This window comes from Amphibalanus amphitrite, unplaced genomic scaffold, assembly GCF_019059575.1.
Source record: "Amphibalanus amphitrite isolate SeventyFive unplaced genomic scaffold, NRLGWU_Aamphi_draft 001424F_arrow, whole genome shotgun sequence".
In the NCBI taxonomy this organism is placed as follows: Eukaryota; Metazoa; Arthropoda; class Thecostraca; order Balanomorpha; family Balanidae; genus Amphibalanus; species Amphibalanus amphitrite.
Genome location: NW_024882917.1, coordinates 36004 through 50087, shown reverse-complemented (window position 1 = coordinate 50087; position 14084 = coordinate 36004). Strand labels below are relative to the sequence as shown.

Below are 14084 nucleotides of genomic sequence, written 5' to 3'. Positions count from 1 at the left end.
AAATTTTACCCGAACTCTACTGGAGTTATTCCCGAACCTATCGAGGTGTAAGTACCAGTGAGGGACCTATGTTCGCGACTTACGGTGTCTCCCCGATCACCTGCGTATCGCGTCTTACGGTGTCTCCCCGACCACCAGCGTATCGCGTCTTACGGCGTCTCCCCGACCGCCAGCGTATATCGCGCCTTACGGTGTCTCCCCGACCACCAGCGTATCGCGTCTTACGGTGTCTCCCCGACAACCAGCGTATATCGCGTCTTACGGTGTCTCCCCGACTACCAGCGTATATCGCGTCTTACAGTGCCGCCCTCCGGTCACAAGCGTATGTTCGCGCTTTACTGCGTGCTCCTAGGTGTCTTAGTGTCCCGTTTCCGTTTGCTCCCATGTAACTATACTTGGACGTTTTTCAGGTCCCTTCTCCCCAATGATGCGTCCTTACCGGCAGAACTTAACGCGCAGGGGCGTGGTCGCATGCTCCTTCCTCTCTTCCGCCCGGGCTAAACACGTCCTATTATGTCGTACGTTCCATTCCTGTCAGGGGTCTCGTTTCTAATCCTAGGTTCCTGGTTATATGTGCGAGAATATCATGCCTACGCGGTGGGCGAATCGTGAATCCTCCAGCCTTCGAAACTTGTCTCCCGTTCCCGCCTGAGTGACTGTACGTACGTGTAGCTGCGTGTTCATCGTAAGGGTAAGAGAGAGAGAGAGAGAGAGAGAGAGAGAGAGAGAGAGAGAGAGAGAGAGAGAGAGAGAGAGAGAGAGAGAGAGAGAGAGAGAGAGAGAGAGACAGATAGAGAAAAGAGAGAGAAAAGGGAGAAAGAGAGAGGAAGCGAGAGATAACGAAGGAGGAAGAGAGAGAGAGATAACGAAGGGGAGAGAGAGAGAGAGGGAGAGAGAGAGAGAGAGAGAGGGAGAGTGTAGAGGATCAAATCAGAACACTATTGGCAGCGGAGGAATAATCAGCGTCAGCGGTGCTTTACCGTGCACGGCCCCTCCTGGTGAACGTCACGAGTAAAGGCCCTTTGTTACGAATGGAACGGCCTCCAGCCCGATAGATATCTATTATGTTGTTCACTACGAAACCATTTCCGTCACACTACGAAACCATAATTATCATGCCGATACCGAATGAAATGCCTAATCACGAAATTACCGAAGCCACATAAAACAAGGATCACCAACCTTATGCCGAAATTGCTGCTAATTGACTTTAATGAGTTGCAATTACATCCCCAATATTCATCGTAGCAAAATCCTAACGACCGAGGGAACGCTGATTCAAAAAGGTAAAACCGTAGCGGGGCTTAATAAGTTCCTCCGCTAAAGGCTGTGGCCTGGAAAATAGTGGTAATTGCAAGCGTTTGCACTGAGCAATTGATAAGCACCCTTGCCTACTACGTTGATTTCAATTTCACTGGAATTCACCTTTACGGCAGCTCCGGTACGCAAAGTTGAACAGTAAACTTGAATACAAGGAAACTGGTTTTATTCAATCAATAGCACATTATCGAGTTTGCATATACTTCCCCAATTTACGTCTTGTTTCATATCGACGATTTCCCAAAACAAAACAAAACTTTTATTAATGGCGCTGTAGCAATGTTACATAGCTGGTAGGTCTCGCCAGGAGATTGCCCGCAAAACGATTCACGGCCGAAACTGTCGAATGCCCTTAAGGCGCCGTGTGATAAAAAAAAACTATCCTTGTTAACTGTGAAACTCAAATTTATGCACGGAAGTTTCGCGAAACCCAAATATAAATTGATGGTCAATCTTTCCCTTAGACTCGAGCTAATTCTCGTAATTGCAAACTCTAAGTGTTAGCGAAACTGGCTTCTGTTTCAATGACCTCCCATCATCATGTTACACTGAGGCCATCGGTCATCTACACAAACCGGGTTGACGGTGATCAGTTGTAAACAAGTGTTCTATTACTGAGATCCTTATGGCCGAGAGCGGTCTACTAGTTGTTGATCGGGTCGTGCTCAATTGAATATATCGCCAATTATGGGCTGCATGCAAAACCTGCCCGTATCTTTAGTGTCCTAGATGTGTATTTATTGCCAGCTGCGAAATCAAGACTTAAATTCAGCCTCCCCCTGTCACATCACTGACATTCTCTAAAGGATAACTTCTGCCTATCATGGAGCGAAACCGGGAGTAGAAGACTCTGTAAGTTACGTTACTTGACTATTAACCCTGTCGGATTGTCTTAACGTCGATCAGGCATCTCACATACATATTCTCTACCTGTCAGTGTCTGAGCGTAATCGTGGTCGGCTCGGCCCCCTTTGAAGTGTCGTGTCGGTCCTGCAGACGGCACTACGGTCGCGTGTCACGTCGGTAACCGAGGAGGGCTCGGCTTATCGTTTCTGATTCACTCCCTAGATGGCATAAGCGTTCACTCGCATGGCAGGGCGGCGGGCCGCCCAAGCGTTCCTCCCCGGGTAGTTGCGCCGCTCGGCCCCACCGGCCGGGCTACCGGGCGGAGTCCCCGCTCCCAATTTGAGTCATCGACCCGTACGGACCAGGCGGAGCGGCAAGCATTCCTTGTGCTGAGATTATTATGGGCTGGAAAATGTGGACGGATGATAACCCGGTCAGTGCTGACCAGGCGACAATCGAACAGTTCCCGTGCGAGCGCTGCGTTGTCTAAGGCAGGATAATAACCCGGTCCGTTCTGACCGGACGACAATCAACAGCTCCCGTTCGAGCGCTGCATTGTCTTAAGGCAGGATAATAACCCGGTCCGTTCTGACCGGGCGACAATCAAACAGCTCCCGTTCGAGCGCTGCAGTGTCTTAAGGCAGGATAATAACCCGGTCCGTTCTGACCCGGCGACAATCAAACAGCTCCCGTTCGAGCGCTGCAGTGTCTTAAGGCAGGATCATAACCCGGTCCGTTCTGACCGGGCGACAATCAAACAGCTCCCGTTCGAGCGCTGCAGTGTCTTAAGGTAGGATCATAACCCGGTCCGTTCTGACCGGGCGACAATCAAACAGCTCCCGTTCGAGCGCTGCAGTGTCTTAGGGCAGGATAATAATCCGGTCCGTTCTGACCGGACGACAATCAAACAGCTCCCGTTCGAGCGCTGCATTGTCTTAAGGCAGGATCATAACCCGGTCCGTTCTGACCGGACGACAATCAAACAGCTCCCGTTCGAGCGCTGCAGTGTCTTAAGGCAGGATCATAACCCGGTCCGTTCTGACCGGGCGACAATCAAACAGCTCCCGTTCGAGCGCTGCATTGTCTTAGGGCAGGATCATAACCCGGTCCGTTCTGACCGGACGACAATCAAACAGCTCCCGTTCGAGCGCTGCAGTGTCTTAAGGCAGGATAATAACCCGGTCCGTTCTGACCGGACGACAATCAAACAGCTCCCGTTCGAGCGCTGCAGTGTCTTAAGGCAGGATAATAACCCGGTCCGTTCTGACCGGGCGACAATCAAACAGCTCCCGTTCGAGCGCTGCATTGTCTTAGGGCAGGATCATAACCCGGTCCGTTCTGACCGGACGACAATCAAACAGCTCCCGTTCGAGCGCTGCAATGTCTTAAGGCAGGATAATAACTCGGCCGCGAGTTGGCCAGACGACGAGGATGTGGAATCAGTTCAGGTGCTTCGGGGTCAGCCTGGTCACTCCCGCGCTCTCCGAAATTAGTCTAGCTGGGCCCGTCCCTTACGCGGTACCTCTCCCCCCGAAAAAAACTGCGCCGATCACCGACGGCCGTGCCGGCTGACTCCGCCCATGTTAAGCGAGAGTGGACCCTACCTATCCTTGTACATTCGGAAGAGAACGCGAACAGACATAGATTTTAATGTACTTACGTACAAAAAAAAAAAACACGCTAAATCAAGGTAACTGTGACTCATCATTATCAAGTTTAAATGTAACACCGAGGCAAATATCTATTTCACTCTCATTATTACGAGTTAGAGCTTTAACGACGGTCACTAGTACAACAACGACTCGGCGTGATACTGCGTGCGTTTTCCCAGTGTTTGTGTTCCGCGAAGAAACGGCATGCTCACGGGTGAGAGCAGTGTGAAGGGTGATGTTTCGCTTGGTTTTTCAAGTATCGACGGCCAAAACGCTCTCGCTGGGTCTGCTCGTTCACCATTCCCTCCCTAATATCCCCAACAGATATGAGTACTTTTCCAAGATATATTCAATCAAACAAGAAGATATGAAACTCGCAATACAAAAGCAAATGATTAAAAAAAAAAGAACGGAAAAAAACTAAATCGACCGGTAACCTAACAAGTTATTCACACAGTTTTGGGGCGGAGCGAGCCCCCAAGCGGCTACAAAATCTTTCCTGCACTCGAACTCATTAACCCCTTGTATCGGATGAAACCGCTTAGGCTTAAAATCTACCCCTCCCCACTAACTGAAAAAAACCGGAGGAGGCACACTTTAGATGCCTGATGCATAATTGATGCCCCCCCCAAAAAAGATAATCCTGAAGCGCAATTCAATGCCCACATATCCTGCCGGGCCTGAGAAGCCGGGCGGGCTCACCTCGCCCGCGGAAAAAAAAAACATTTGACCCAACGTATTTACAATCTCGGATCGACGTATTTCATCGAGCCTCGCCGTTATCGCGCCGCAGTATGATCTATACCGGGTGGGCGATGTAGACTTACTAAACGAACCCCCTCCCCCGACCGGTGAATGTCTACAAAGGGTTGGACCATACCCGGGGTGGCACCCGCACAAACGGAAAGACCAACAAGTATCATAATTGTAACCGGCGGCTAGGGGTGAATATGAATTATGAGGCGTGGTTACATGGTGAAGGGGGCCAGGATGCGTTCTGATGTGTCCGCTTCAGACTCACTTGCAACCGATGGTCGCCGAAGAGGCTGCTGCGAAGTGTAGCGCTGACTGGATCTCGGCTGCGTGGTGACGCCCGGAGGAGCACTGTTGCGAGTGACGTCCGGAGGAGCAGTGAGTGGAGTGACGTCCGGAGTAACAGTGAGGGGGAGCGCCGTCTCTCCTCCCCTTTTTATGCTTTCCGTCCTTTCTCTCGATCTTTCGCCTTTCACCGACGCCATTTTGCTGGCTTCTCGCGATTTCGAGGGGCCTTGTGCTCAGATATTCTGTTCTTTGTGAATTTCCTTCGCTTGATTCTGGCCTTAGTTATACAAATTTCTTGTTCCATTTCACGAAAGTTGCAATTGCAAATCCTTTTCTGGAGGCGTTTGCTTGGTTTTGTAGGCGGATGACCTGACAGTATTGCTGTATCTGTGGTCTTCCCATTCTTTATCGGGTTTTTCTTGTGCTGTAATCCGTTAATTTTACTTCAGCTCGGATTGATTTTAAATTTGTCTTCACTTCTCATCTTTGCTTGTTTTGGCCTTCTTTTCAGAAACCGCTCCAGATTCCCTGATGAGAAAATTGCTGTTCTTTCGTGTCTCGGCATGGCGAAATCCAATATTTGCCTCATCTTCAATGTGACATTGTGACGCATAGTCAAGCTCCCTGGATGTTCATCTCTTACAGATGTTTTATCTTTGCTGGTTTAACCAAAAACTGTTTTCATGGTTATCCATTCAAGCATTGGAAGTGGATGATTCCGAGAGGTCCGAACTCTGACCATTCGATGTGTTTCACGTCTGTTTCCGGTGTCTAGACGGTGACCTGATCTGTTCCTTGACAGCGTATCCTTGCAATTTGCAATGACATGCTCTTTCTGGGGACGGGCGATTTTCTGAAGCGTAACGGTTTCATCTCCAGTTATCTATCCATTCCGTGAAAAGCCGGCCCTTCTGAATTTGTTTCAGCCGTGTAAAAAGATATGTTCCACGTTTATCTTCTGGTGACCTGACCCGCTCTTTAAATTCGGCGGATCCTTCCCATGTGCAATTAACCGGTTCCCTTTTTGCGGGTTGAGTAAGTTTCTGCAGCGTCTTGGTTTCATTTCCGGTTAACTTTTCTTCAGATTTGGTGAGCTTTTGTGAGGACTCAACTTTTTGCGAATTCCTTCTCTGTTGATTTAGCTGTTTTGAGCTACACGGGCGATTTCTCTTCTTTTAGTGGTTCTTGATTATGAATTCGCTATTTTGCCTGTAATTTACTAAGCCGCTCATCAACTCAGACAATTCGGTTCCGTTCATACTACCACTCTTCCGCTGATGTTTTGCGTATTTTCTGTGTACTGCCGAGCCGGTATCATGAAACATCTTTTTTCAGTCTGTTTGCCGGCGGTCGTGCAACCGGGTCAACTGTACATTGGGTCAACTGTACATTCCTCTGTTCTTCCTTGCCGGTTGTCTTTCTTCCGTTGAGTTTATAAGCATCCTGAACCAGAGAATAGTATACCGTTCTCATTTAGCTTCGGAGCTTTGGTTTGCAGCACCGACAATTTCACTGCATTGCTTTATGTCTTGCAATGATCCCTGTCTCCTCCTGATGGCTTTTCTATGCAAGGGTTGGATTTGATTGTGGGTTGTCGGGTATCTACGGATTCGTCCTGCAATGGTGATTTTGGTCGTATTGCTTTCATCGTTGATTTGGCCCGCTGATCGCTGTTGCAATGTGGTTGCTGCTCACTCTTCCCTTGTTTTCCCGTTTGGCATGCCACCTGCCTCCTTAATTACTGAAGCCGGAGGTGGGCCGCGCCATTTGTTGGCGTCCTCTTTCTAGTACGTGACTTCGGGAAGGTTTGGCCGATCCGCCTCTGCTACTGGGAGCATCCTGAATGGCCGTTAGTCTGGTCATAGACACTCGTTACAATCGTTTCTGCCGCGCCGATCGCCTCCAATCTGTCGGCGGCGGCGTGTGTGCCTGCTCCATTCGCTGCGTCATTTTGGGGCGGAATGCCTCGCTGTTTTCGCGCGTAGCGTGGGAGAGGGAAAGGAAGGTCGGGACAGGAACACCTGCTGCTGAGGAATGTGCACCAGTGAACTCAGCCTGCGTTCAAAATTTTATGCATAGTCTGGTGAAAAAATGTAATCTCATTACATCACCAGTGGCGCGGGAACCGAGGGGGGGGGGGGCTAGCGGGGGCTGAGCTCCTCCAACTTTTCGGCTGGGGGGGGGGGGGCTCGTAATGTATTTGAGCCCCCCAGCTGGAGGAATCGAAATCGAAAATCTACCAACATAATTTCATGGATTCATACATAGGCGCGGGAACCGGGGGAGGGGGCAGTGGGGGAAGCTTGCCACCACAGCTCTGGGGCCCGGCCGTGGGGGCGGTGCCCCACAACTTTTCCTGAGGTCAGGAACCGTTGGGGCAACTTGTCCTCCCCAAATTAGGGGTTGTGGGTCACAAAGGAAGAAAGCGTGTGTGTGAAAAGTCCACCTCTTTCACTGGCTCGGCAACTCATTTGGCAGATTAATACCTTTATTCCAGGTTGCCAAAACGGTAGTTTTGGCTGAGACGGAACACCTGACTTTTTTGCAAATATTTTCTCTTTTTTTTTTGTTGAAAAGGCCAAGGTCTGAAAAATAAGTGGCCTAAAACCGGTGAGAAAACTACATTTGGGGGTAGGTACCCTAGGTTGATCTCTATTATGGTTCAGCCCCCCCCCCCCCAGTCTGGAAGAAGTTCCCGCGCCACTGGTTCACATTAGAGTCCTCACCGCGCCCGCTCGACCGCCGGCGGCTGGCCGGTGGCGTACGCCGGCAATACTCGACCATTGCGGTGGAAGGCGAAACTTTGAAGTCCGGGGGAGGCCCGGGTCGACCGGGCGCGATACGGGCCGGGTCTCAGTTCTGCTAATCTCTTCCTGACCAGACCTGCATTCGTCATCGGGAAAATCAGGGAGAATTGTCCGGAACTAGCGAGAATCATCGGGGATCACGAACGGTATCGCGATAACGAGACATGCTGAAGATAGGCGCTCAACAATAGTTTTGCGGCGGAGAACATCCGAGTGACAATATTTTTCCGGATGCCGAATGCACCTCAGGATTTCATGGTGTCATGTAATGTCATGAAACGGTCGTGCTTCAACAAACTCAACATTGTCCAGCTGTAACTTCATGCAGACCAGATTGTTTTCAAAATGCCTAGACCGTTTGCAAACGGTCTGGTGTCTGGAAAGTTGTCATACGGCCTAGGCGGTTTGCAAACGGCCTTAAATTTCAGGCGGTTTGCATACAGCCTGGAATTTCAGCCCGTATTCAAACGGCCTGACTTTTCAGTCCGTTTGCATACTGACTGGGCTGTCCAGGCCGTTTGCAAACGGCCTGAATCGGGCCAGGCCGTTTGCAAACGGACTGAGTTTTCATACGGCCTGTAACATATATACCAAACGATAGCTCCGGGCCTGAAGAACACGATGAACATATTATCTGACACTGAAGAAAAAACACATTCACAAGTCGGATATTTTATTCATCCAGATATCCATTCATCATCAGATGAAGAAATACTTGAACACACGAATATCCTACACAATAGATGTGTATTAGCTGCGTGGTGCATGTCAAATGAGTTGAGTGGCAACCATGACAGTTTATTGCATCATCCATAACATGCGTTCACATGTTCATAATGCAGTTCACATGTACAGTTCACAGGTGTGCCTGCTATCGATATTAGCAATAAGACGCAGGACGAGAAAATGAAACAAATTTTTAAACAACGAGAACTCATTGATGGAATTAGTAAAAATGTTGTATAAGCTTTGTTGTCTTTTTATTGCATGATGTTTTCATCTATATAGCTACATGCTATTTAGTTTTAATTGCACATAAGCAAGTCCTTCACAATGATTTAAAAAGGTGTTGCTCAAATAGACCAATCACAGGGTTTTGTATTGAAGCAGGTTGTCACTAAGTTGTCTAAGCATGAAAAATAGTTTAAGGTTTCTGTTCCTACATCTTCTGTTTATAGCATTTTGCACATACTCAACAGAGTTTATTATTATCATTTTCATACATCGCTTTTAATTTGGATCCTAAGTTGTTTTCTAAATTTAAAATGACACCAAATTTTATAAAAAATAAAAATAAAACGATATGAGTGAATAACATGTAATGATGAAATTTATTAGCATTGTTTGTGATATTTTACTCGCGTTGTGTTTTGTCTTAATTGCTTAACCCTAGAACGCCTGGGGGGGGGGGGTTGTATCAACCCCCCTGAGGTTTTTTCGAAGTGCACGCTAAACAGCTTGTCGTAGCGGGCTGAAATTTTCAATACCCTCTGGGGCAACCTTTGCGCATCTTTTGCCGAAAAAAATTGATCGGGTCATGTCAGGTCACGGAGTTATGACGTCATAAGAGGTACAGCCTCCGGCCGGATTTTCACAAACTAAGTGCCAACGCCCGAGGTTTCCTGCCGGTGGTACGGACATCGGTTGATGGATCGTGATGAAACTTCCCATGCATGTTGGGGCAAGTATTGGCTATCATATGGTATAAGAAATTTGACCGGGTCAGGTCAGGTCACGGAGCTATGACGTCACAAGAGGAACAGCGTCCGGTACTATTTTTGAAAAGCGCCCGAACCACTATTTTGCTAATTCTTGTCACCTCAATGAGAATATGCAGCAATATTAGCTTCTATAGGGAGCAAATGGACCTCCCAAATCCAAAAATACAATCAGATTTCAAAAATTTAAATTTTGATTTTTCGAATTTCTGCCGCCGACTGTGACCTTGCCGACTTCCGGCGCTCCCAACGCGCCATTTTTAGAGCTAGGGAAACGAAATACATACCAAACGATAGAGAATTGATCAAGGAACATGATAGTGAAGGTTTCAAGTCGATATCTCCCACCATTTTGCCGCAATCGCCGCCGAAAGTTGAAAAAAAGTCTATTTTTCCGAAAATTTGACCTTTGTCCGGTCAAAAGTAGGTCAAATGTTGACCTAGGACCAAAAAATATACCACCAATCGCGAGATCTCGTTGAGAGCAATCCGTTGGTTTTTTCCGCTAAGCTCTACGACCTTCCGTTTCGAAACGCCAGGGGGGGGTCGTAACAACCCCCCCCCCCCCTGGTCGTTCGTGTTATGAGAAATGGCCTGGTCGTGCGAGGGTTAATTCGACTTAATATTCAAATACTGTTTCTACATTGCTTCACTTTATTGACCCACTTCAGAAGTCGTTCCCACTTTTTCTCCTCTAAATCAGCTCAAATTTATTTGGAGCTCGCGCTGAACCTGCTATGTAATCAAGCGGTCCTCCGCGACAAGCATCATTCCGATAAAGTTTGTCAACCATGACACATTGGAGGAAAATATAAATTTCCAGAAAACATTGTTCTAGTAGCTCCTCACTAAATTCACTTTCATAGAAAACCTGTGTTAACAATCTGATGTTAATAGTTTCTAATTTAACCATTTTGTCATCGTGTTTCTGATACACGAACCATCTTGCTCAGGTACACGACATGATGTAACAGAAAAAAGGAGTAGGTTCTAAAACCTTAGCTACCGTAAATGACTTAATGTGCGAGAACTGGTAAATAATACATTACAAAACAAGGGAGAATTAAGTTCTAATTAAAATCATGTTGATGAACTAATGAATATCTACGGCATAGACTATAATTTGCTGTGAATGCTAGTTATTTGGTATGTATATGAAAACGATCATTGAAATCACTATAACAATGCTTCTGAAAATAATTACTATTGAGCATTCAGTGTTTTCGATGCTATGTCATCTGACTAGTTTTCTTTGATATTGTAGTTTATGCTCTCTAAATAAGACATCCATAAATACATTTCAGGTCAATAAAAAGACATAATTATGCAAATTTCAATAACATATAGTTCATACTATTCAGTCAGCTTAGATAATCTTTTTAGATAGGTAGTAATGGCCTGATCACAAGGAAATAATTTCCAAAAAGGAAATGTTACTTGACTTCTTCTTTACTTGACTTGACTTCTGAATGACTTCGCAGTCATTCAGTGCTCGGACCACGAGTCCTCAAAGTCCTTCTGGAGCTGGCTCATCCAGACCGAGTGGTCCACCTCCCACTCGTCCGTGTCCAGGCCACGGCCCGACGAGTTGTACAGTGCAGAGTAATAGCCGTAGCCGATGAGGGCAAGAAAGATGACGATGCACAGCAGTCCCAAAGGCCAGAGATCTGCAGGGATAAGCACACAGGTTATGTGTCAGAATTTTTCCACCTGGCTCGTCAAGATGAGCTTGGGATGGTTTAGGACAAAATTTAAACATGTTGCAAGCCATTAACAACAAAATTATAATCACATAAACAACCTTTCCTATTTAGAAAAAGTCGCAAACAATGTATGGAACTTACAAGGTATAACTCCCTGGAATCCTTGACGACGAATAGGATTCAAATACTGTCGAAGATACCTGGGAAAATGCAACACTTGTCACTTACAATAATCTGCAGCCTGCATATCACTCTACGTGCACATGTCAGCAATGCTACACATTTCTCCATATCTAGCGAGGTACGAGAGTTAAAACGAAATTCACTTCCGAAAAAAATGCAACAATTCACTGCTTCAACCACGGTAAATACCTATTCGAATCATCATTCATCATTATCATCCCTAAACCATCCCCATATTTGCAAACCATTCGTGAAAAAACCTTCCTCAACAAAGTGTCTCGCCAGCGCCACAATTGTCTCACCCAGTGAGACCGGTGCTGATCCTCCGGTTTGGCTGGGAGTGCTCGTAGTAGTTGGACGAGGCGCTGGACAGGTCGTGACTGCTCTCGTAGGACTCAAAGTTCTGGTAGGAGGTGTCAGTCCTCACCAGGGCGACCAAGAGCAGCAACATGACAATGGAGAGCTTCATGATTTCTGAGGGCACAGAATGAAAACTGAAGTCAAGCAGACGTCTTCTTACTCGCAAAATAACGTAATCAAAATAAGTTTGTAAATTACTTCTATGATATGCGTAACAGAGCCTGAGTCGCTTTTGGACAAGTAATTCCTCTTGGTCTGCCAGTCCACTGCTCATATACCAGCATGTTATGGGCTGTGGATGAATTGGCCTGTCCCTTTTTATCGCTAAAACTGACCCAAAAACATCATCTGTTTCGGATTGACGGTCATCCCTTGCAAGCGACCGAGGAGGGCATCTAGCGATTTCAGTGGGAGGAGATCCCTTCACGGTGACCAACATTTTGAAGTGGAACGCTTTTCTTCGCCCCTCCCCCTTTACTCCACTGCCGAGTTCTTAATCAGCAAGTAGTACTGAGTACTGAATTTTTCGCATTTCGAGCAACGCTTACTGGGCGTGATCATGAGATGCATGAGTAACGGTGAACTTTCATCTGTCATTTGAGCTCAAATGACATAACATACTGATAAGCGCCATTGTAACGAAAGTATTCAATACTCTTTTGATTGTTTATGCTTGCAATTGTCATGTCCTTCAAGTAAGGGTAAGACGGAAACGCAAAACAACTGAGCAGTTCAATTTCAGATGTCACTAGCCTGCGGTGAGATCTGGAAATATATTACATGTTTTATGAAAGTATTAGTTGCATGGATGCCCACGTACAATTTATCTCTTGTTAGCCCTCTAATCTGCAACGAGTTTCCGAAGTTAACAAATAATTGGAAAGGACATACATATTTACAAACTCATTATCGTAATGAACAAAGTCATTCTTACCTGATTGTAATTACAGTCCTCCAGATTGGAATCCCTGCCGTCGCGCCGGGCCCAGCACAGTCAGCACCGTCCACACTCCGCCGTCTCTAATTCAGCACTCACGCCTTTATGGCACAACACGAACTTTATAGCGAAACCACCGCAGCTCAGTTTCTACCTTTAGCATAATTTGTAACTATCCAGTGGTTAGGTGTAAAGTTAGCGCCCACCAACATTCCCAGGAGAGGTAAAACGGTTCCCTGCGCGCGGTCCTTCCTACTTACAGGAGAAATCGCCGTTACATGCTTGAAGAACGCCAGATGTGTGCTGATCGTCAGGCTTCAGTTGTGCTTATTGCTTAAGTAATTCAATTAATGTGCGTAGCGGTCGCTCCTTAACGCCTTTGCAGCAGACTGACCTGTTAACGCACGGCTGGATGTGATTCAAAAGCAGACATCTGGATGGGCTGCGCTGGATTGCAGAAGATCTTGCTGTAGTATCCGGAGACATAAAGGTTTGCTTTTTGAATAGGAACATTGCCTTGTTTTTTTTTTCCTGCGTAATAAACGCTTAAATAGCACTCTGCTAAGTTCGTATTTATTTTCCTCGCAATCTTCCCTGGCCTCAAATTTGATCAAGACATCTTTCTTTTCACTGATTTGAAAGTGTGATACTCTGCTACCATGACAAAAAGAAATCAATCTTTTTTTTCTTTTTTTTATTCATCAGTTTTTTTTTCAATCAAATTCACAAGACACAGTACATGTTCACAACATCACAACACTATACCACAAACTTCCATGTCGTCCTGCCCGCCCCGCATCGCCCCGCGGGATACAGACTCGGTCTCGCTGGGGCGATGCCCCAGGCCGCCGGCCGGGCCCGCGACCCGTCACCCTGATAGGGTGGCGAGCCGCGCGCCCGGCAAAAGAAATCAATCTTAACTGTATCTTCTGAACCAAACATCGCTAAAACGACATTACAGGATGCTGGTGCAACCTATTCGTACTATTGCATTAGTGCAAACCTTGGCAGCCTGACCATCTTTCTGAATAAATTATCTCTTTCCGATTTCTTGGGTCTTCTTACTACGTCTCAAGCTGCTCACGTAGCTCTGCACATAACCGGTGTAAATGGATCGTTACACATGCTCCGCCGTCTCACGGTGAAGTGGTTGGCTTAAAATGGAATGCTCGGTGTGAGGCAGACGGTGTAATGCGTGTGAAAAACGTGCAAGGCTGCTTAGGGACAAATTGCTTGAAATGGATAGGTGTGGGCTGCATGTCACGTGTGTTTAATTATGATTGCACGGTCTATTGTAATCATACTGATAATTTCCTATGTACATTTCTACACTGCCTATTCATTGGAGAGCAGGCGGAAATAAGTCAGAAGAAAAGTACCAAACTGAAAGTAAGGAGACCACACCCAGAACCGGACTTCCGCTCTAGCCCTTTACTGCCACCTTTTTACCAGTGCCACCAGGTCACTGCACCCGGGCTTGTCCTCCCCCTCCCCCCACTCCTTCCCCAGCGCCCAGG

At 46.9% G+C, this 14084-nt stretch overlaps 1 protein-coding gene across 1 annotated transcript; it reads right to left on the bottom strand.

Annotated features, from left to right (window-relative positions):
- Positions 1-10861: 10861 nt before the first annotated feature.
- On the bottom strand, positions 10862-12601 carry LOC122372965. The gene is made up of 4 exons (XM_043350652.1): positions 12565-12601; positions 11573-11744; positions 11229-11287; positions 10862-11051 (listed from the first exon to the last, which is right to left on the bottom strand). The coding sequence occupies exons 2-4, from the start codon at positions 11737-11739 to the stop codon at positions 10870-10872; spliced, it is 408 nt and encodes a 135-aa protein (XP_043206587.1). The 5' UTR covers positions 11740-11744; positions 12565-12601; the 3' UTR covers positions 10862-10869.
- Positions 12602-14084: the final 1483 nt, after the last annotated feature.

What these genes read in the sequence shown, in the direction of transcription:
- LOC122372965 (XM_043350652.1), bottom strand. Translation starts at nt 11,739, where the DNA reads ATGAAGCTCTCCATTGTCATGTTGCTGCTCTTGGTCGCCCTGGTGAGG. An exon ending in ATCAGCACCGGTCTCACTGG is followed by an intron (nt 11,288 to 11,572) that starts GTGAGACAATTG and finishes GCATTTTCCCAG; the next exon opens with GTATCTTCGACAGTATTTGA. An exon ending in ATTCCAGGGAGTTATACCTT is followed by an intron (nt 11,052 to 11,228) that starts GTAAGTTCCATA and finishes TTATCCCTGCAG; the next exon opens with ATCTCTGGCCTTTGGGACTG.